Source organism: Callospermophilus lateralis, chromosome 5 (genome assembly GCF_048772815.1).
Source record: "Callospermophilus lateralis isolate mCalLat2 chromosome 5, mCalLat2.hap1, whole genome shotgun sequence".
In the NCBI taxonomy this organism is placed as follows: domain Eukaryota; kingdom Metazoa; phylum Chordata; class Mammalia; order Rodentia; family Sciuridae; genus Callospermophilus; species Callospermophilus lateralis.
In genome coordinates, this window is record NC_135309.1 from 66,418,297 (window position 1) to 66,441,372 (window position 23,076).

The window sequence follows — 23,076 nt, forward strand, 5'->3', positions numbered from 1 at the left end:
TTCTTCAGCAGCAGCCAGGGGATTTCAGAACAAAGTCTATTTTTGTTCCTTGGTTTGTTTTTTCAACCTCCTCCCCACCCCCACCATCCCAACCTTCTCTCAGTTCGGTCTCCTTTTTAGTAAAAAAAAAAAAAAAAAAAAAACAAAAAAAAAAAACCTCTGAACTGCAAATCTCTACAACCCTGGAAACCCTTTTGGGTGAAGTTGGAAGGTGATGTAACCTTCCAAAGATAGTCATGTTGTCGAAGTCTGGAAGAACCTGCAGTTCTGGAGGGAATGACATCAAAGGGGTCAGGGCTGAGGTCAAGGGGGAGCATGAGGGGGTAGGAATGAGTGTAGGAGGAGCCGACCCTTCTTCAACTCAGAGCACACACGCAGATTCCATCTCAAGTGATGCTGTTCAGAGTAGAACCCAAGGCACAAAGCAGCCACTCCTGGGTAGGGACTCTGGGTGCTTCAGATGGGAGACTGCATTCACCTGCACTAAGGGGCCTCCAGAATCTTGTCTGCATGGAATGAAGTGCAGCTTGAGGGGCACTAGCTCAGTCATCAAGTTCCTGGAGCCTTTCTACTGATCTGCATCCACCACAAGTAGTCACTGGTTTGCATTATACAACCACTGGGCATCTGCAAGCTATTTTTTGGTGTTTTTTTTTTTTTTTTTTTTTCTTTTTAAAGCACTGGGCTACACAGGCAAACCAGAAAGTCATATCCAAACAAAAGGGATCTGTTGCTGATTGAATGGAAAAATGCCAATGTCTCTGCTCTGGGCTCAATTGAACTAACTTGGGCTTTGAGTAGTAACACAGACTCTCACCTGGTCAGAAACTGTGATCAGCAGTAAGACCTAGAGCCACTCTTCAGGGGACACTTGCTTTGGCCCAGGAGTGGGAGGATTAACTCATTTAATCCTCCCAGCAGCCTTGGTTGTCAGGTCCTGTTAGTATCACCACATCAAAGACAAGGAAATAAGGTATTGAGAAGTTGTGCAAGGTTCCTGAAGTCACACAGCCTGAAGCAGAATCAGGACTCAGAATCAGGCCATGCGAGAGCTCTTGGATCCTACTTTGTTAATAAAATAAGGGAAAACACATTACTTCTTGCTTAATAAATGCAACTGGGTTACTTAGCATATTTGAAAACATGAATTCTACACTAGGGTGGGATGGAAGAGATCAATAATAAAAGAAGTCTTTGTGCTGAGAAGCCTGGGAATTATTTTTATAAGAAATGCCTCCTCGAATTAACCCTTTGCTGACCACCTATTGCTGCAGGGAAGGATTTGAGGAGCCACATGCCTAATTGCCTTTACTGGTTATTCCAGAGTGGATGGTGGGGTGGTTGTATTTTCCCAAAGAATTTTCCCTGAGAAGAATAGGGAGCAGAGGCCTCCGTTTGGGTGCAGTATTTGTGATACCCCAGGGAAAGGAGAGAGAGGAGGTACAGGGAAAACTCTGGCTTTCCAGAGATCAGTACTTACTCTGTTAAGTGATAATCTCAGGCAGCAGTCCTGTGCTTCACCCTCTCTTACCTCCATTTTACCAGGGAGGGTGGAGGCACCAAGGAGCTAAGTGAAGAGACACAGCAGGAGGGGTGGGTCTGAGGCCATCCTCTTCCAGACCCTGCCAGGGTTTGAACCTCTTCATAGCTCACAGTATGTGGAATGCTGCATGACGGGGTGAGGCTCAGGTTCCTATGGACTCCTGGAAACCTTCTTTTTTCCTGCAGCTGGAAGCTGAGGCTGTGTTCCGTGCCATCACCATCGCCAGCCAGACCAACTGCCCCCTGTACATCACCAAGGTCATGAGCAAGAGTGCGGCCGATCTCATCTCACAAGCCAGGAAAAAAGGTGATTTGTGCTTCTAAGATCTTAGAGCCAGTGATGTACTGCAAAGCCCCTTTCCTCCCTGGCTGGTCCATCCTTCCCTCCCTGGCTGGTCCATGTAGTATCAGTGCTGACTGCCTTATTGCCTTGCTCTCTAGAGAGCCTCTGCTACGCCCAGGATCTTGAGATTTCTTCCACCTGTATATGAGCAAACAGAGGCAGTGATTTGTCTAAGACAACACAGCTCAAATCAGTTCTTCTGAGACTCAGTGCACCTTCCTTCCTCTTTTTGATCTGTCATTTTCGGTTCACATTATCTGAACTTTATAAATGGACTTACTAGTCTCCATTGCACTGATTACCCCCAACTGGCTTCAACAAGCAAACAGAAGTCATTGGTTGGTTGTGGGTATTTCAGGCATAGCTCGATTGAGGGGCTTCAACAGTGGCATTAGGACTCTATCACTCTTATTCCCTTCCTGACTCTCTTTCCTGCCTGATGGCTTTATGTTCAGTATGTGACAAGAATAGAAGCCAGGAGACACCTTTTTTCCTCAGTTCTTGGTGAGACATGATGGAAAAGTAGAACACATCTTTTGCAGCAGCTCAAGCAATAACATCCAGGAGCATGTGATTGTCTTGGTTGTGACCATATTCACATCCCTGCATCAAAGACAGCTGTGGGGATGGATGGTCTAATGTGGCCAGGATTGAGGGCAGAATGCAGGGACTGGGCCCTACTACCTGAGCACACAGTTTAGCACAAGGTATTTTAGCAAAGGGGCTGAATGGGTCTCCAGAGGTTGTCTAAAACCATGGCTTCATGACCTGGGGCTCTATCCCTGTCAGCTTCTGCCTTCTCCTTTTCTCTACTCCTGTTTACTTGGGTTTCAGTTGCTTGACTTGTGCTTAGCTTAAGTGTACTCCCATTTCAAAGCTCTCTGTTTTGGTCCCTGTCCTCAGTGGCAGACTAATGGGCTCGGTTGTGAAGTTGGGGAAATGAACGGTATGGTGGAGAAGCTGGAGATAAAGGTTCTGTGCTTGGTTGTGAAAGAGATTTCACCTTGCCTAGTTGTGCAGTGGCTACTGCTGTGTAGTGTCAGTGTCTACCCTGGTGGTGGAGAGACCCAAGATGAGTGATTCATCTGCCCAACTAGTCTAAAAAACGCCATGTGTGGGTGAGTGACTGGAGTGGCTAAGAATAGTCCCAGCTGATGGCCAGCTGGGTTTTCAACTGCCTGGCCTCTGGCTGAGGGCATTCCCTTTCTTATGGGAAGGAGGCGTATCACTTGTCTGAGGTAGGTTCTGAGGCATCTTCCACCTCCTCGTGTTCATAGTAGACTTGCTGTTTTCTCTTGCAGTATTTAAATGCTTCAAGTGAAATAGCAGTTGTTCCCCTGTGTGGTGTGAGTCATTGGAAAGCAGGAAAGCAGCCCAATGTTCTGTACCCATTCTTGGTGGTGGAGACAGGGAGAGAGAGAAAGGAGAAACTGTATGGGGGCCCCCATCCCTACCATGCTGGCCATAAACACCCACCGTCTTCACCCTCTCATGCCTTCTGTCTGATGGCTTTATCTTGCCTGGGACTCATCACCAGGATATCCTGGGCACCCCCGAGCATGGGACATTTCAGTTGTATGCTGGTCTTATTTCAAACTTTATAGAGAAAATTCCTCCTCCTTAGTCTTCTGGCTCCTGATTCTCTGGCAAGAGAACTTGTGCAGCTGTGCCTCCAGGGTGGAAGGGAGGTCCTATTTCAGTGATGAAAAACTGGTTGCTGAGATTGAAGCCAGTAAACATCTCATAGACTGTCATTCTCAGGGAGGAGCCTTCCAAGCAGGAAGGCAGAGGCTCGTAGTGCTTATTTTTCCTTTCCTGACCATGTTTCTGTTTAAGTTCTTGTGAGTTTAATCACCTGCAACCAGAGCTCTTAAGCAGCTCAGCATGGCTGCCCAGAATTAATATTAAAAAGCTACAATTTAATGAGAACCAACTCTAATACCCAGCACTGAGATATTTATTATTTATGCAGAATTCTTAAGGAACTCTGAAGCATGTGTTGTGGGCACTGCCATCACCCTTTTCATTTGCAGGAATTGTAGTATGACCTGTTTAGTACTCCTAGTGACAACCTTTATATATATATATATATATATATATATATATATATATATATATATATATATATATATATATTTCCATGCTAAGTGTAGCCCAAAGAGACAGTTCCTCCATTGTTAAGGGTGCATTTTTTCTCAATAGTAGTTGAGTACTTGCCTTGATTTTCATTTATTTGTGGTCCTACATACTTTAGTTTGGTCAGTATTTTTAGAGAGCTCTTGACATTCTCCTCAGTTACATGTTGATCCTTTTTATGGGCACCCCATAAAAACAGGGCTGCTATATGCAAATCACACCATTGCTTTCTTCTTTTGCCTATGGCAAACATCACTAATCAGTCATGAATCTTTTTTTAGTGAGACCAGAAGCATTATTAAGATTCTTCCCTACCTATAATCCTAGATAATCATTATCAATTGATTGGAATTGAAACAAAGCAAAATCTCTTGATAATCCTGGCCATAGAGGCTCCCAGAATGTGACCATATACAAACTTTGATGAGGAAAGATGGATGACCAAAACTGAGGCTATATATAAAGCATCCTTGGCCCAAGGTGCTGGCATAGATTAGCTTGGTACCAACCAATTTTCTATGAGACATCTTTTGCCTTCTGTATCATTGTCTCTTCTTCCTTAAGAAGCTCAACTAAAGCTTAGATCAGTGTATTTCCTATTTTCCTTCCTCACCTGATTCCCCTGGTTCCCGTCACAGATTTCCAGAAGCCAGCCTCATTATTGATGGCCACATCTCAGGTGGTTGGGTCTCCTGGAGCAAGTCACTTCTTTCCTAGTTTGTTACTAAGAAGTAACAAACTCAATGAAAAATACTCATGAGAGTTCCTGTCCCACAGACATGGATTTGACTTTCTGGAAACAAAAGTGTGATCTTATAAAAAAGAATCTAGCCATTCCCATTGATGCAGGGCACATTCAGGGCTTTGAGCCCTATAATGGAAAAAAAGTGGGAGGTAAAGAAATATGTATTTCCTGAGAATCATCTGCGTGCCATATCCTTCATATCTGAAAAAAAAATCCTTTAATTTAACAAGCCTGGGAAGTAGACATCATCTCATTTCATCCATTCTAGGACGTACCTTGCATTTTAATATTTCTGAAATAAGGATGAATCTTGTAATAAATATATATTTTTCTTATATTTTCTTTGCCTCAAATTTTAATTTGCCTCAAAATTTGTGGATTAATACTGCATCTTACATTCTTTCTATCCAAGTAATATGAAATTGCTCACATTTAGCACAAAGAAAACAAAAGCCTAGAAAAGGTGGGAATATGGACTTGAACCCAGATCTGCCTCACAGCAGAGCCATAGCCTTGGGTAGGCTTGGGAGCTATGATTAAATATGGCTCAGTGCAGCATATACTTAATGCAAATCCATTGCCTATTTCCCCCCTTCCAGGAAATGTGGTCTTTGGCGAGCCCATTACTGCCAGCCTTGGTACAGATGGAACCCATTACTGGAGCAAGAACTGGGCCAAGGCGGCTGCATTTGTGACATCCCCGCCTCTGAGCCCTGACCCGACCACTCCTGACTACATCAACTCCTTGCTAGCCAGGTTGGTGCAGGATTGTAGAGCTGCAGGGGTTTTGTGGGGGCATCTTGGGGCCAGCTGGGATGGGGGCTGCAGTTGTTTTGTCCACCAGCTAGAAGTTCTCCTGCAGGCTTGAGTACAGAACACAGGCTCTCCCCCATTGCATTTCAAATGATAGTACAGTTACAGCGTGGGTAATGGTCACAGCAGTGAATACCTGTGTGTGCCCAGCTAGGATGAAACTCCACACATGATCTCACTTGCTCTTCCTAGCAACTTTACAAGTGAGGCTCTGCTATCCCCAATTTACAGATTAAGCAACTCTAAGACAAAAAAGTTTAAATAATTTGCCTAAATTCAAATAGTCAACCATGATGACACTTAGCCAGAATTATAGGGATACTCATTTGTTGCTCTGTGTACATGTAAGATCAGACCATCACTCCTTTGAGGTCCTTTGGTTTTGCTACAAATGAGATGATCTCATCCCACCCCCTCACCTTCCAGATGAGGTAACTGAGCCTACAGAGGGGAAAAAAATCTCATCCAAGCTCACACAGACAGTAAGGGTTAGGAAAGGGATTTCAAACTCTGGCACAGGACACTGGACTCTGGTCCCCGAGGGGCCCCAGCCATCTCACCTGTTCACACGGAGCTCTTCTGCTTTTCCAGTGGGGATCTGCAGCTCTCTGGCAGTGCCCACTGCACCTTCAGCACTGCCCAGAAAGCTATTGGGAAGGACAACTTCACTGCCATTCCTGAGGGCACCAACGGTGTGGAGGAGCGGATGTCTGTCATCTGGGACAAGGCCGTGGTAAGGGACTGAGGTCATGGGAGGGTGGCCAGGACCCAAATATCCATGGGCCAGATCAGAGCCTCCAGTACCAACTAAGACTGAGGCACAGCTCCTCCAGCCTGCCCTGGGGAGGAGGCTCAGGGTGTGGGGTATAGGGACTTACCTTCTAGAGATGAGTCCCGAGGTCTAGGATTCTAAGGAGACTTCTTCATCTTGAGTGTTAAGAACTCAGAACCCAACACACAGCTCTTTCACCTCCCTGCATGAGTCATCTGCGGTTAGAATACTAGTGAATTAATCCTCTTCATTTGGAGCATTCTATGGCTTCCTTTGAAAGGTCTACACATAGCACTTTGAACTGGTAAGCAGTGATTCTGTGCCCAGTCATCCTGCTCATCAAGGATGCCCTGTATTGTGAGCATGAGATCATCCAGGCTGCTGTTCACCAACATCTCTGGCAAAGTGGCCTCACTTTTTAATTTTCCTCATTTACATCACAAGGGCTGGTAAAAGAAATAGCCACGTAAATAAAGACCTCTCCAAGATTTTAGCAAATTGACTGAAACATCATTGATAATAAATTTATTATTAAGTCAATTACTTCCCTATATTCAGCACCAAATAGAATACATATGAACTAGTGCCCCATTCATCTACATAGTTAACCCATGGACTCACTTCTCTTCCCGGTCCCTAAGAAGCTCAAGGCTAGCCTTTAAATGCAATTCTTTCCTTACTCAGGCTTTTTATTGAAAAGGTAAAATATGAAACCTTTTGTCTCTTCTTTCACATAGTTAAGCTTCTGTATTTTTTTTACACTGTTCTGTATTTGTGAATGTATGTACATATGTATGTAGGTATGTATGCATGCTGGCACTCTACGGATTTGTTTAAAAGTAATATACACCCTCCTGTGCTGCATAATGACATTTAGGTCAGTGATGGAGTATATAAATGGCCCTGTAAGATGATCTCACTTAGTGATAGCCCAGCTTGGTTTGTGTAAATACACTCTATGAGGTTCACGCAACAACAAAATCACCACCAACAGTTTTCTCAGAACATATCCTCATTGTAAATGATGCATAACTATATTTGGGAGTTGCCAATGTAATATATGCTCAATAAAAAACACTTGGAAACCTCACCTCAGACAAGCATGTACATGAAAAAAAAAAAACCCTCAAAATTCTACAACCCAGGGGTAACTATTATTGTCACCGAGAATCTTGTATATTTATCCTATGAGCACATAAACACACACACACACATATCTAAAAAGTCACATCAAAATCACATTTCTTTTTACTATGAACACTCTCTAATCCTTTTTGGAATTATAGGAGGTAAATAAGTAAATATATATACATATCCAGAAAATGCATTCTGCCGGAGCATTAACTTTCATCTTAAACCACGAGTTTACCCTCTTTGCCTGGTTAACATGACAGCCCAGCTCTTCCTCCAACTTGCCTGGTGAGGATTTGTGCTTACCTCATGGGTGCTTCTTTGGATTTCTGATCCTCTTCCTTTGAGCCCAGAAGCCCTACATTTGTTGATATAGAGAAAGAGATGGATATATAAATTTTTTTTATTTCGATAGGCCACTGGGAAAATGGATGAAAACCAGTTTGTGGCTGTGACAAGCACAAATGCTGCCAAGATCTTTAACCTGTATCCCCGCAAGGGAAGAATATCTGTGGGTTCTGACAGCGACCTGGTCATCTGGGATCCAGATGCTGTGAGGATTGTCTCTGCCAAGAACCACCAGTCGGTGAGTGTGGGCTGGCCAGAGTGGAGGGATGGAGAGTGCCTGCACAGAGCTTGGCCATGAGAAATTCGTTCATGTGGTGTGCCAGCATACTTAGTCCAGGGAGGGCTGCAATAATGACCCATTCCCGGATTTAGTGGCTTAAAACTCAAACTGTTTGTTTCTCATTTCTGCTTTCCAAAGTGGCATGGCAACAGAGGGACTGTGTCACTCAGGGATGGACAATGATGGTGTCTCCACCTCTGCCCATACTCCTATGATTGCTGAGGCTTAGACAGACTCTATGTTTTGAGAGGAGGGGAAAATATAAATATTTTTGTCACATTCCTTTTCATGTGGAAGATAACAATCAAACCTAATACCTTCAAAAAATACTTATTAGTAAAATAGCAAATATTTTTTTTAATATTTATTTTTTAGGTGTAGATGGACACAACACAATGCCTTTATTTTTATGTGGTGCTGAGGATTGAACCCGGGTCCCGCCTGTGCTAGGCGAGCAGCACTGTACCACTGAGCCACAATCCCAGCCCAATAGCTAATATTTTTAAGCATTTATGTTTCAGGCACTGTGCTTTTAGCTCATTGAATTTCCAAAACACTCTCCCACAGACAGCTACTTTTATTACTCCCATTTTATAGATAACGAAATGGAAGTACAGAGAAATTAAATAATGTATGCAACAAGTCATTGGTGAAGCTAACATTGAAACCGAGACAACATGACTGCAGCTCATGTCCTTAACCACTTTGTAGTAATGTCTCTCCCTTGTTGCATAAGCAAAGCAAGTAGAGAGAAACCCATTCTGAGTGGTAACAGTCTTGGCTTAAACATCACGTCATGTCACATTACGTGATTTTGAGCCAGCAGGGACCCACGTATTCCCTCAATCCACGCTCTCAACACAAGACTTCATGTATAGCAGCCCTGGTGGTTTTTCAGTTTCTCTTTGAATACTGCCATCAACAGAAACTGACTGGTACTTGAAGACATTAATCAAGTTTGGACGCTTTTCTTTGCTAGAAGCTTAGTCTTTACTTTGTAAGCATCCGTTTCCTGGTGCCTTCTACCCATGACAGCTTGCAGACACACTGTGAGCTATTCCTGGCTTACCTGGTGACCTATTTCCTAGGGACACCAAAGGCAACACAAAAGGTAACCGTAGTCCTCTTTTCCTTTCCCTATACCCGTGCTGTTGCTTTGCCTCATCCATCTCTAGGCTGCAGAATATAACATCTTTGAAGGGATGGAGCTGCGTGGGGCACCTCTGGTCGTCATCTGCCAGGGCAAGATCATGTTGGAAGATGGCAACCTACACGTGACCCAAGGGGCAGGCCGCTTCATTCCCTGCAGCCCATTCTCCGACTATGTCTACAAGCGCATTAAAGCCAGGAGGAAGGTAAGGAGCAGGTGGAACCCCAGAGGTGGGTCAGGGGCTGTGTGTCCCTTTCAGGCTCTGGGATAGTGACCACCACGAGTTTCGGAGGGGCCTGCGTTCCCCGGACCCTGATAAAGAAAACTGTAGCAGTGATCTCTTCTTCAGGAACAATACACAGACTTAACATGCTATGAAAGGGAGTTTGAAAACATTTGGCAAAAAAAAAAAAAAAAAAACTATTTTACAAATGATTTCCCTATATTTTATAGTGCTTTTATTTAAAAGAATTCCAAATTTCAACATTACAATGTAATATTAGTTTATTTTTAATAAAAAAATTACTCTTACAGGCTTAAAATGAGAAGTAGTCTGTACCTCCTTGTCCCTGTCTCAGCTGGCCCAGGATTGCTTCACAGGGGCAAATGCTCACAAACTTGAGTTATTGTGGGTCAAGTAAAATCTTATTAATGTCCCTGATTTTACACACACACACATACACACACACACACACACACACACACACACACACACACATACACCAACACAGGTAGCTCTAGTTAACTGAGGGATGAATGGGAAAATTTCTTTTCCCATTCGTTCTCCTCCCCTCTTCACTCTCCAGACTACCCTCCTATAACCTTAACCCAAAACAAGATTAGACCAGCCCTGAGATTGCAGAATTTGAGCTCCATACTCCAAGTTTGTCCTGATAGAGAAGGCAATGATACTCAAACTTCCCTATTATCAACTCTTTCTATTAATGTGACTTAGATTCTGAAACCAAAGAAAAGCTGATGATCTAGAGTTCTTGGTTTGGGGAGAACAGATGCAATCGTCATTCCATGTGTCATTAGCATCTGCAGATTGATGAGCTTGGCTCATGTGCCTGCTCTGAGTCACTGGCATGGAGGGAAGGATGGGCAGCAGTACCCCCTTGGAGTTCTGCACTGACCCATGCTGAACTATCAAGCGCGCCTAGCAGTGTGTCTTCCCTGCCTCCCTCAAGGCCATGCTAAGACCTGGGTGGAGGTTGCCAACCGACTGTACTGCTGCCGTGGGTGGTCTGGCAGTGTTTGTCTAATAGACTGTAAGCCCCTTTGGGGAAGGCACTGTGTTTCATGTGACTGTAAACCCCAACCCTTGGCACAAGGCCCAGCACAGAGCACTTGGTGGATGTTGCTGGCTGGCTCCACAGTCCAGGGCAAGTTCACAGCCACAGCTAGAGGTCAGTGGGTCAGACCACAGACAGACTCAAACTTCAGGGCCAGCCAGCTCATCTCTGTGCTGAAGAGGAGCTTCCTTGTGATCCCATCCTGGCCAGCATGTCCAGCCTCATCTCATACTGTCGCCCTTCCTAATTGCTGCACTGCAGCTGTGTGATGTTTCTTAACACCCCACAACATCTCTACGTTCAGCTGTTGGTACTTGCCGATCCTCTGCCTTCCACACCACTCCTCTGCATCCCCCCACTGTCTTCTCCCACCTCCAATCCCTACCCCATAACAGGGTCTTTGGATCCTTCAGAAGTAAGCTTGTCTTTCTAGGGGGCCCCTCAATGACCTCCTCCATGACACCTGCTTTATTTTGCACTAGTTCTCCCTTCCTTGAAAGTACCTTCATTATCATTATTATATCCTGGTGCCCCACCCCCAACACACACTATTCACCGATACACTTATGCAGTCTAGAGCAGACCCTAAATTGTTGAACACTGATGTGTTTCTCTGGCTGCAGATGGCGGACCTGCATGCCGTCCCAAGGGGCATGTACGATGGGCCTGTGTTTGACCTGACCACCACCCCCAAAGGGGGCACCCCTGCGGGCTCTACCCGGGGCTCTCCCACTCGGCCAAATCCACCTGTGAGGAATCTCCACCAGTCAGGATTTAGCCTGTCAGGTGAGTGGGACAGGTTGATCCAGGGAGGAGAGAAGGAGGAGGGGAATGTCAGTGTGCACCCTTGAAGCTAGAGTGTGATCCTAAGAGCTCAGCCTGAGTGGGTTTTCGAGCCCAGAACTGGGCACAGTCTTTAGGGAGAAGGTTACTAGGGCAAAGAGGAAGGTTTGCTCTATCAGTAAGGGTGAAAATAAATCAGACAAGCCACAGTCAAGTTAGAGATCAAGTTCAAACGATGACAAATTCTGCTCAGAGATCAGACCTGGCTGGGGTTAGAAGCAGGGCAGAGGAGTTGATTTCCACTATGAAGTGATTTTCTACATTAACCTATGAGAATTTGGCAGTATGTTGTGTGGGGGGGGTATTTTTTTTTTAAACTGTTCAGGGTTAAAGAACACTCAGACTATTTTTATCCTTAAATAGCAGTAGCTTCTTTTTAAAAAAAAAAAATTTTGTTTTAGTTGTTCGATGGACCTTTATTTTATTTATTTATACGTGGGGCTGGAGATCAAACCCAGTGCCTCACACATGCCAGGCAAGTGCTCTACCACTGAACCACAACCCCAGTCCAGCAATAGCTTCTTTTAATGTAGGATTTTTATTCTAGTCTGCCTTCCCTAGTAGTAACAATGCTAATGGTAGTTTCGATTGATTGGAAATTTGCCATGTGTTGCCTATATTATTAATCTTTTCTTTAAGAACTTTTCTACAAATAGAAAATAATCATTCAAGGGCTGGGGCTGTAGCTTAGTGGTAGAGCACCCACCTTGCATGTATGAGGCACTGGGTTCTATCCTCAGCACCACATAAAAATAAATAAAGATATTGTGACCATCTACAACTAAAATATATATATATATATATGTGTGTGTGTGTGTGTGTGTGTGTGTGTGTGTGTGTATGAAAATAATCATTCAATTGCTCCATAATGAATAGGATTCTTATGGGAAAAAATGTAGATTTGCATCTCTACAACACACTATTTAAATGTGAGAGAAGCAAGATAATATGAAAGAAAAGATATATTTAAAGGGAAAATCTGAGTCCTGTAGAAAGGAAAGGAAAATCAGTGAAGAATGGAAGAAGCAGGAAAAACAGTGAGGAAAAGAGATGAGAGAAGTAGAGAAAGACAAAGGAAAAGTGCTTAAGATTTTAAGAATCTTTGCCAGGGGTTCGGATGTCCCAAGAAACTTCGTATGTGTGTTGGACTCATTCCATTGCTCCCTGGCTCCCTGAATCCTTAAGCTTTCAGTGGCTCCTTTCTGAATGGATCCAGGCACAGGTTGATGCTTTCTTTTGTGTAGCTGCAGGGACCTGACCACCCCACTTCAAGCTGTAGGGTGTTGGGCAAGTGACCGTGGCTCTCACACTGCTGAGACTCCATGAGGTACCCCTTGAACTCTTCAACATGGCCAGCCACAATAATGCAAGCAGCTATCTTTCATATTCTTATCATTGTTGTTCTTCCTAGTTTTATTATGAGGGCTTAGATGAAATCTAAATAAGAACTTGGCTGTTCCTACCAGAAGGTCATTTTCCAGGGGCTAGGGGAGTGCATATGAAAAGTTCAAAAAAAAAAAAAAATAAAAGGTCCATCTAAGTTTCTTGGGAGATGAGGCCAGGGAGACACTTACTCTCTTACATTCTTTAATCAATTTATTTTTTACCATTACCCCTTCACCACAGGCACCCAAGTGGATGAGGGGGTCCGCTCGGCCAGCAAGCGCATCGTGGCGCCCCCTGGAGGCCGTTCTAATATCACATCCCTGAGTTAAGCAACCTCTCCCTGAAGAAGAGGGGCAGATGCAAGAAGAGATTTTTTCCAAGCCAAAATGGTACACCAATGTTTAAGAAGGAAAGCGAATCCAAACGGCTGTGATCTAAAGAATCAATAAGCCTCAAGCCTTATGTTTCTCCATGTTACGCTCGCTTGCCTAGCTTTACGAATATTGCTTTGTTTTCTGTTTATGCATAGCCTTGGTTTGTTTGACCCTCTCCCTCATTTACATGCATGCAATCAGACAGGCCACTAAGGTAAAAGAGTCTGCTATATTATAGTGTTGAGAGCGTGTGTAGTGCTGCATCTTATGACAAGGGGACAGACAAAGCTGGGATGTCAGGAAAATGAACAAAAGGGACACAGGTTATTTGGGGTGAGTGGGTGGTGGGAGCCCAGAGCAAGATGGAGGGTGCAGAGGGCTAGGGTAGGGCGTATAGAAGGGAGGTGGGTGGGCCAGGTGAGCTGAAGGGGTATTGTGTATTGTGTCGATGAAGCGTGTTTATTTTCATGAAAGGTGGTCACTTGTGGCAGCCCTCACTTTATCACAGTGCCCCAGAGTCTGCAGAGAAGGCGGGGATCTTTGGGTTCTGGAATTTGTCACGTCCCTCCCTAGTAGATTTTGTTCCTTTGAATGCTAATTAAAACGCCAAAACCCAACCATTTCTTCCACCTGCTTGATTATGCCAGTGTTTGCTGGGGCCTCTTTCTCAGTGTTGCTTTTGAACCTTCTTTCCTGTGGTGGGAAGGCCAGACTGGGAGAGAGCAAATGACACTTCTCTTCCTCTAGTCCTTTCTCTTTGGTGCTCTTGATAAGTAGCAGCTGAGAGCAAAGCAAAGGCCTTCAGCATGGAGGGCCGCAGAAGCCTAAGCTCACTTCCCTATAAACACAGGGAAAGTCACCTCTCCACAGACGAGAAGAGCATCCTGAGTCCAGATTTTAGCTTGCATGGGGTAGAATGAAGGGCCTCTCTTGGCAGGAGTGAGTGATGCTCTTAATCTCCTGAGATCAGGCACAGCATGACTAAAAAGGAGTTATTCACTAACTTTCACTATGAAGAGGTAATCTCAGCTTATGTGGGAGTCAAGCAGGGATTTGAAAAAGCCGGTCTGGAGCAGAGGGAGCTCATTACATAACCCTGGTTCCGTTTTACAATTCTAAACCATCTATTTCCTCTTCCATTAGCTGATCCTTGGGGGGGACTTTTAGTTTCGGTACTAAAATCTCTGAGGTGAGTGGAAGTGACGTGACATGGCCTTTCTGATGGTACACATAAAAGAAAGTAGCACCAATGTGTCCATTTCCCCTATCAGGCCACCTCTGAACACTCAGTGATGGACCAATTCCTATGAGCAAGGCAAGGATGTACAGAACTGAGAGACCCTTATGCAGGAAGAAGATATTCAACCTGGGATCAGACTTCCATGCCGTGGGGAATACAGCTGGTAGAACCCATAACTCTGTGTACTAAGTACTTTGAAGAGAAGAGCAGGCCTCAGACACCTTTTCAGTGCTTAGGAGAAACCATTACCTCTGACTGCATGTTCTGATTTTTTTTTGTGTGTGTGTGAGGTTTTTTTTTTGGTCTGTTTTTTCTCTCTTTCCTCCCTCCCCGCCTCTGGTGCTGGGGATGAAACCCAGGGTCTTGCACATACTACACAAGCTTTCTACCACTGAGCCACACCCACCTGCCCCCTAGGCCTGTCTGCAGGTTTTAATAAGTTAAGAACTAGAGAAAAGTGAACACTTGGCTACAAAAATATTTAGAAATATCTAAGGAAGAGTATTTCTCCAAGCAAGCTACTTTCTGTTCTAGTCATGAAAAAAAAAGACTTTCACCTCATAGTAGGGAATCTTGATATTTTAAGGCTCTTATGGTGCTTTTTTTTTAAGGGAAACTTAAATAAAAAGTAAAATGTAGCTTTAATTTACAATTCAAACATTTGGGGGGCCTTTCATGGAACTCAGAATGACTTTCATGTACAAAGGGAGTTTGCCAGATCTGAAAACATACCTCAGGAGCCAGGCTGGGCTTTAGAATAAGCGGCAGTACCAGCCATGGCCACCAGGTGGAGGAAAATACACGTAAATAAACTAGTCTGAGCACCCACCTGTTCACCACCATCTGCTCTGAGATTACCAGTCCCTGGCCCACTAATCCTTCCAAGCCCTCTCCATGCCATGAGATAAATCTTCCATGAGCAAATGGGTCATCTGCACTGCACTGGGAGTATTCACCCAGGACTTTCTATTCTACACAAGCAGTCTATTCCGTAGGAAAAAACCCTTGATGCTCAAGATGGGCAATGCTTTAGGAAGTCTCCCAATCTCACTTGCCATTAGTAACATTTAAGTATAGCAATTCCAGAGAATTCCTTGAGTATATTCAGTTTTACTCTGTTCTATAGACGCATTGAACAGCCCTATACAAGGGGCTTGGGGGAGAAAATGACGGTGAGTCATGGTGCTCTTCAACTTCGCTGGTGTCTCACCCAAGTGTGGAGGGCTAACTTGGTCTTCAGTTTCACTCCCAAGACAGCTTTTTCCACCTCATCTCTTGGCCTGGCCCGTCTCTGAGGATGGCTTTGCCACCCCCCAACCTTCTCTCTTTGTTTCTAAGCCCAGATGGAAATCCACTGGCGTCCCGGCTGAGAGGGTCACAGGTGTGGGGAGTTGAGGGGATATCTATGGAACTGTTGAATCAGCTACCCTAATATGAATGTTTCTTTTTCTCCTAAGTTTCCTAAAACTAGTAGGATTATAGTTAACCTGAAAATGGCTTTTTTTTTTTTCAAAATCCAGTCATCCTTTGGCCTTTTGCTTTATGACTATACCCAGAGAGTCATTCTCACAGGGCCTTGAATCCTCCTTAGCCTGGACTCCATTTTGCTCACCCTGAGATACCCCTTCAATAGGGTGTATGGTTCTCAATCTTGGTTCTTGCCACAAGTCTCCCAGGCCTTCTCCCCTGCATAACCCCAGCTTGAGTCCCAGTTGCGCTCACGGGCTGTCCTGAGCAGCCAGTGTTCCTCATAAGCTCCCCCTTTGAGAAATGGTGTGTGGGTGTTCAGTCCTGTGCCTGGTGGATATGGACAGACAGTAAATCTCCCTGTGATCTGTGCTAGCTGTGAGGCAGCTCTGGAACGTGAAGAGCTGTTTGGTTTGAACCGTGAAGAAAACTGTGTATTGAATTAGCTGAGATTAAAGACAAAAAAGAAAAAGAAAAAAAAAATTCATCAAGTGACTGTTAATGTAAACCTGGTTATTAAAATAACTATAAAATTACCAACATTGTTTCCCAGGACCCTTCTGTGTGTGATGTGTCTTTCTATCTACTACGTTAGAATTGCACAATAAGACTGAAATGGTTAGTCAGCCAGGCAGGTCTGACAAAAACAGAGTTATCTGGAGGAAAAAAAAAAAATGTGTGTCTTATCTTTTCACTGAGTCGTTAGTTTGGGCCACAGAATTTGATGACATTATTGAAACTTTAGCAAATGATGAAATTTCTCTTTATGGACCATCAGAGTCAGTATCAGCGTAAAAGGCATCACCATGGAGAATTAACCTGGCAGAAACCAGGACAGAACCTAAAAGGGTTGTTTTGTGGGTATTATTATTATTATTTTATCATCCCTTAAATCCTCGATATTAGCTTGCTTTCTAAGCATGCTCCACTTCTTTTGAGAAACCTAGATTTTGATTAAAAACACCAACTAAGCATGTGCCAAAGAATATTCTTTAGCAAACTGATCTCAGGGGTCAACTGAGTGTTTGAAAGGATTATTTTCTGTGTCTACTCCTAGGAGAACGTGAAGGTACATACCAACAAGTTGAAGGCTGAGAAATCCTATGATGGAGGAGGCTTTAAAACGTTTTCCAGAGTTGGGGTGAAGCTCAGTAGATGAGCACCTGCCTCACATGCACAAAGCTCTGCATTCCATCCCAGCACAGCAAACAAACACCACATCCCCAAACAAACAAACAAACAAAAGCCTTGTCCAAATCAGGGCTCTCAAACCTTTGGACTACTGAATTCCTCTACCCTGTGTCATCTTCTCACCTCCCACCAAACTGATGTGCCAAACCCTTGTGGGGAAACTCTGCTGAATCCAGTGTGTGATGTGTGCAGGTCATGTTTTCACGGGAAAGGTGACACTTGCTAAAGGGCATGAGGGTGGAGGGTTGAAAGGAGGATTTTCAAAATCTACTGCAACAGAAAAGTCCAGGGATGGGCAGACTCAAGCCTGGCTGGGGGAAGTGCTGAATGCTGCCTCTCCACCTTGGCCCTGCCTGGCTTGAGTGGGTGCTTCCTCTGACAAAAGCTCTTTCCATGAGGGGGCAAAGCTGGTCATCAGCAGCCCCAAGCTTTGGTTGTACCTCTTGGTAACCTCAGAGGAAGGAGGCAGTTTCCCTCCGTAGTTCAGAAGAGGCTGACTCTGATTGGTCTGGTTGGATCACGTGTGTGCCAAGAACCAGTCATTTGGCCAGAAATGCATATTGGATTAATTGCCCACACCTGGTCACATGTCCAGCCCCTGAGTCACCTAAACTATGTGGATTCTGGTATTTGACATGCCAGAGAAGGGGATATATGCTGGGATGGCTCTGGCCTCACAAGCCTGCAAGGCATGAATGTTTAACCCAAAGTTGGGTCTGGTTGTAAGCTGGGATAGGTCGGGGAGGAAATGGGAGCCTTGGGGATGGTAATTTCTAATTAATTGCTTTTGCATGTGATGAATTCCTCTTGGTTTGATAGGACAATGCTTTTGATACAGGAGCACAAAGTGAGTGTACCTTTTAACACAGAAGCTCAGAAACCAGATTCAAAGCTACTCTGAACCTACTAGAGTTATTTTACCACTGAGGTTCCCAGTTTGATGTTCAATAAGCTTTGGTCTATAGTCTCACGCAATGGCTCAAACTCAGGACTGGTGGAACACCTCTCCCTGCTCCGGACCAAGGAATGAGTGGGCTTTTCTAAGGATTTGAGCGGGGTTTAAAGGGAACAGTCAACACTTAAAATGAACTCAGGGTGCAGGACTCCAAAAGGAATGAGGTGGCTTTCAGAGGAGCTGGGGAAAGATACATCGACATTTTCACACCTCTGTAGGCCAGAGATATTCAGTGGCAGAGTCACATCTAATCAGGTGGGAATGAAAACACTGAAGAGTAAAAACAAGGCCCTCTGGTTCCAAAGAACCTTCTGGAATCAGCTCTCCTAACACCAACCCATCATAGCAGGGACACCAACCATGTGCAAGAGATAGAGATGACATAAGGGACAAAGCAATATGCAAAAGTGTCATCACATACTTAAAAATCTAAAGGGTTCTAGACCTTGCCCCTTGTTCAGCTGGCTGTTCAGAATAGCACAGCAGGATAATTAATATGACCTGACAATAGGGTTCTCAGGATGGAGGACTTGAGAGTCCACAAGAATTGCCTGCTTTTTCCAGCCTATGGAGTAAGTGTTTGGTTGCTGACCGACCTATTGTGAGTTTGGGAGGTAGTGGAAAAAACTCCTTTATTCTCTCATTGCCAGAAGTTGCGCCTAGCTGCAAGAGTTCATAGGTGCCTGTTACCTTCCTCTCCCAAATTATGGGATTTGGAACATCCACAAGCTGCCCTCATGAGTGCAATGGGACTGGATGCTGAAAAAAGATGCATGAGCTATCTGAGAACTTGAGACAGGGTGAAAGGCAGAAGGTAGAATTCTGGACTGTGTTCCCTGAAGTGTGCATATTAAAGGAATCAGGTGTTTTCATTTTTGTATATGTGGACCAATTAAGATGTGCTGTGTTCCTTAGTAACAGAACAACATTTCTAACACCAGCTCCTCTCTGTTAGGGGACCTTCCTCACAACAAGAAATGGAAGTAAGAGCAGGTAAATTTAGGCACCCTGATACTCTCTTTTGGGAAAACAAACACACACACACAAATAGAGACGTGACAAAGAAAGGTCAATGGCTTACTGTTACATAAGACATTTTAATACATGCAGGCACAGTGACATTGCACATGCTACAGCTCAACAGAAGCAAGTTTTTCTCATTCAAGGGCTGCCAGATCAGCCATTGGTTCACAAAAGCACAGAAAACCAAAGTGTGTATTTTTCCCATCAATGTTTAATATCAGCCAGACACACACTGAGCTTGTAATAAACAATAACCACAGGTGGACAAAAGTAGGAAACAGGATTTTCTATGGACAAATACCGGGACTGAAACAAACTCACAATGCATTCCAAACCTTTTGGTTCAGCCTCTGAAGAGCTGAACCCCTGGCGTTTCTGCACCAGCCAAAAGCTGCAACGCTGACGAATTAATAGCTACATTAATGCTCTTTCTTCCTAATTATGTATTCACCCATCCAATCTAGGACTATAATGACAGAAAATTGAGTCACTTCTGATTAAAATTTTCCTATCAGATGAAACCTAGCCACTAATTAATTAGATTATTATAATCAATCTTGTAATGGTCTGTGCTGCTTGAAGTTCACGCTGCCCTCACAATGACCTCAGCCAAAACTAGTGCTACTTCAGAGGGGGTGTTAGTCATTAGCAGAGCATTATTCCCACGGAATTAGGGTCACGGTCAGGGTTGCAGGGCTGGGCTGCCCCACTTCAGGGGAGGTCACGGAATATCCTGGAGCTGGAGGCTCTACTGCCTTGCAGGAGTTTTAGAAGAAGGATTCTCTGGTCTTCAGAATCTGCTGAGATGCCTCAGATGCTCTCTACAGGTAAGGGAGGATGCTGTTGGAGAAAAATCTTCCAGAAAGGCAAACCAAAGGATGCAGGTTTCTAAAATTCTCATCCCTGAGCCTCGTTCCCAATCTAGATGAGACATATTCCATTCAATGGGGAATTGACTATTAGCCCAAATTATGGAATAAAACTAAAGGATCTGATTTCCATAACTAGCAACCACCATAAGAACTTTGGGAAAGGTTTACAATTTGTTTTTGGAAAAGTTTTTCTTGTCTTTAAATTCACATGGTAGGAGGCAGTTAGAATGACTTACTCCATGCTATCAGATGCAGTGCCTTTTCTTGTTTGTTTTCTATGGTTCTAAGTTTCAAACCCACCATTGAGCCACAGATCCAGCCTGGTGCTTTTTCTTTTCTAATATGAAGCACATTGCACGTCAGTCATCTGGAGAGCACTGAACTTTCTTATCAGTGTGTTCATGATTCGGAAAGTGGACTGCAGTGTTCTGGGTATAGAAAGTAGGGATTCAAGCTACAGAGATCGTATGGGTTCCTACCCTACCTTAAATTATACAGATGTGCAGCCCCACACGTGATCTGCTCTCACCATCATGGAGAGCCTCCTGGTCCCACTGTCCTTTGGTAAGCATTTCTGAAAAGCCTCTCCTTTGGGGGAATGCAGAGGAGGACCCAGGTGGCAGGAGAGGTGAGTCAAGGGCACATCAGGATTTGAATAAAGACAAGCACAAGAGGGAAGCTGGTAACTATGCACCTGGCTCCTGATTCGCCAGAGGTGGCCAACTGTGAGCAGAATCTGGTGGCCTTCTGGTGGCTGCTCTTTTCAACCCACCCTCCACTCTGAAAGTGGGTCAAGCAAGTGCTTTGCGTTTCTAGTGTTTGGAGAAAAACAAAATTGCAGAGACAAATAAGGAATGGGAACTGAGGGAAAAGGAACGGAAGAGGAAAAGAGCTGTATTTCGATTCTTTAACCCAAAATATGGTTGTTCTCAAATCAGAGAAGCACTATTTCATAGCGGTGCCAGAAATTCTGGGCCCATTAACTCAATGAGGAGAAAACCATGAACACTCATCTGAAGTTCAGCTTTGGCTTCCCACCCATGCTTAGTCACCCCCATGCAGCCCCGCTCTGGCAATCTCTGTGAGGCAGGCATGCAGCCATATCTCTTACTTCTCTAGTCTATTTGCACCTGTCTGGTTTCCCAAGTGGGTGCAAGTCTGGTCTTCCTGGTTGCCAGGTAACTGGTGAGGCCCTACTCTCCCTTTGCAGCCAAGGTTTAGATGATCTGAGTAGCAAAGATGTGAAAACAATCCTGCTAAAGCCTGTTCACCTCTTGACTCTACCCAAAAATAGTTCTGCAAAGATAGCACAGTAGAGTTACATGCACACTTAGGTGAATTAAACCTGGCAAATAAATAGATAAAATGTAAAGAAAAAGAGAAACCAATAATATTTTAAATAATTAGGCACTTCTGCCTGCCAATTTTTCAGTGTCCTAAGGGTAGAAAACATGTTCCCATGGTGAGTCTCCATGAACTTGACCTCTCACATGGGTGAGCATCCCACTGTCCTAAGGGTAATTCTACACTATAAAAGATGTTCAGTATTTTAGTTCACCTAGTATTAGCCAAAATGAAACCCAAAATAAAGAGCACAAGAGTGACTTGTTTCATTACAGAATGGCAACTCACTCCTTAGGCTTCATTGAGAAGATATTTCCCATATATTGTGGGTGATGAAGGTGTTTTTCAAAGGCAAGTCTTACATCTTCCAATTGCACTTCTAACTTACTATATAACCACCCTGTACAGTGTGACTTCACTGAACCATAAAGTCAACATTGTCATGTGAAGATGTCTTTGATCCTATCCAGATGCAGGCTCTGCTAATCTTCTGAGGACAATTAGCCCTCAAGGAACATGCATGCTGGAAGAAGGCAAACGGTGTGCTACTATTCAACAACTGGCTTGTTAAAAGGAAAAAGGTGCCCTGATTTGTAGCATTTGTTCATTTCCCATGGCATAAACCCTCTCATCATCACTGGTTACAAGGTACCAATATCATCTCACTGAAAGGAAGCTGGGGAGCCATGTGCACAGTGGGCTCTTACCAGCTGATAGAAACCAAGGTGGAGCTGACCCAGCACCCCGCTGAAGGTCCTATAAACCTGTTACTTCCATCTGACCCTAGGCATTTCTTCCTCATGGGATTCCTTATTTCTATCCAATCAGTCTTTGGGATTCTGATGTCTTAGGAAGTTTTCCAGCTCTGAAGGGGCTCATTGTGTCCGATGTTCATTTGTCACAGTGTAGTCAGAGGAATGGAAAAATAAATCTGCAGATATTCCTTTTAAGATAAAGGCCATTTAGAATAACAACTGCAGCACTAAAGGCAAGGTGCAGGTCCTCCAGTACAACCCTCTTGATTTATATGAATAAACTGAAGCACAGAAAGTAGATAAATGACTTGCTCAAAGTCACACAGTGAATCAGTGGTGAAGTCAGATCCCAGGGGCTCAGGCCCAGGACTTTCCATGGCATGCTGCCCGCTTAACAGGATAGTCATTGTCACATTGTCTACATCATGAGGTGTGGGGTGGCAAGAACTTGAGAAGTCCCAAGTCAGGAAGAAGATGCAGAGGCCTTTATAGGTTGTTATTGTGGCCATCCTCTTCTTGTGGGTTTTTGGTTTGTTCCAAGGCTAGATTTGCTTGACTTTTATTAACATCTCTTTTAACTCTTAGAGAGAGAGAGAGAGACAGAGAGACAGAGAGAGAGAGAGAGAGATTTATTCTTTGAAATCCAAAAGTTTAAACTTTTGAAATGATAACAAAGATCAACAATTTATAAAGAGGTGTGAGTCGAGAAAACCTTAAAATGTCATTATATTTATATCCCAATTCCTCCGCCCTTCCCACAAACAAAAAGTTGATGTGAGGATAATTTACTATTGAAAAATTCTTTTACAAATAAAAAGCTTCTTGAATTCTCCAAAATTTTTATAATAGATGTGCATCGTTTTTATCATTAGAAAAAATAAAAAGTGTTAAAAATACACTGGGTTTCTGCAAACAGAGTCTGGCTAAAACAGCATCATTTTCTAAACCGTTGTTCCCCCAGCAGTTACTTACTTTTCTCTGTTGAAAATTATAAACTCCTTCCGGACAGACTCAAGGTGCTCTTGAAGAAGGCATGTCTTTAAGGTGGACATTGAAAAACAATAGAGTGTA

The 23,076-nt window shown here is 43.9% G+C and overlaps 2 protein-coding genes across 3 annotated transcripts in view; one reads left to right on the top strand and one right to left on the bottom strand.

The window, feature by feature from the left end:
- Positions 1-16,371, top strand: part of Dpysl3 (dihydropyrimidinase like 3) — a 106,460-nt gene extending 90,089 nt beyond the window's left edge. For both annotated transcript variants that reach the window (XM_076856751.2, XM_076856752.2), the window contains exons 8-14: positions 1,729-1,849; positions 5,366-5,522; positions 6,171-6,312; positions 7,898-8,068; positions 9,286-9,465; positions 11,179-11,341; positions 13,025-16,371. In XM_076856751.2, coding sequence (XP_076712866.1) covers positions 1,729-1,849; positions 5,366-5,522; positions 6,171-6,312; positions 7,898-8,068; positions 9,286-9,465; positions 11,179-11,341; positions 13,025-13,113 — 1,023 coding nt within the window. In that variant the 3' untranslated portion in view covers positions 13,114-16,371. The remainder of the gene's footprint in view (positions 1-1,728; positions 1,850-5,365; positions 5,523-6,170; positions 6,313-7,897; positions 8,069-9,285; positions 9,466-11,178; positions 11,342-13,024) is intronic.
- Positions 16,372-22,491: 6,120 nt separating this feature from the next.
- Stk32a (serine/threonine kinase 32A) overlaps positions 22,492-23,076 on the bottom strand; it is a 93,012-nt gene continuing 92,427 nt past the window's right edge. The window contains exons 10-11 of the mRNA XM_076855945.2: positions 22,978-23,042; positions 22,492-22,585 (exon numbers count right to left, since the gene is read on the bottom strand). Coding sequence (XP_076712060.1) covers positions 22,492-22,585; positions 22,978-23,042 — 159 coding nt within the window. The remainder of the gene's footprint in view (positions 22,586-22,977; positions 23,043-23,076) is intronic.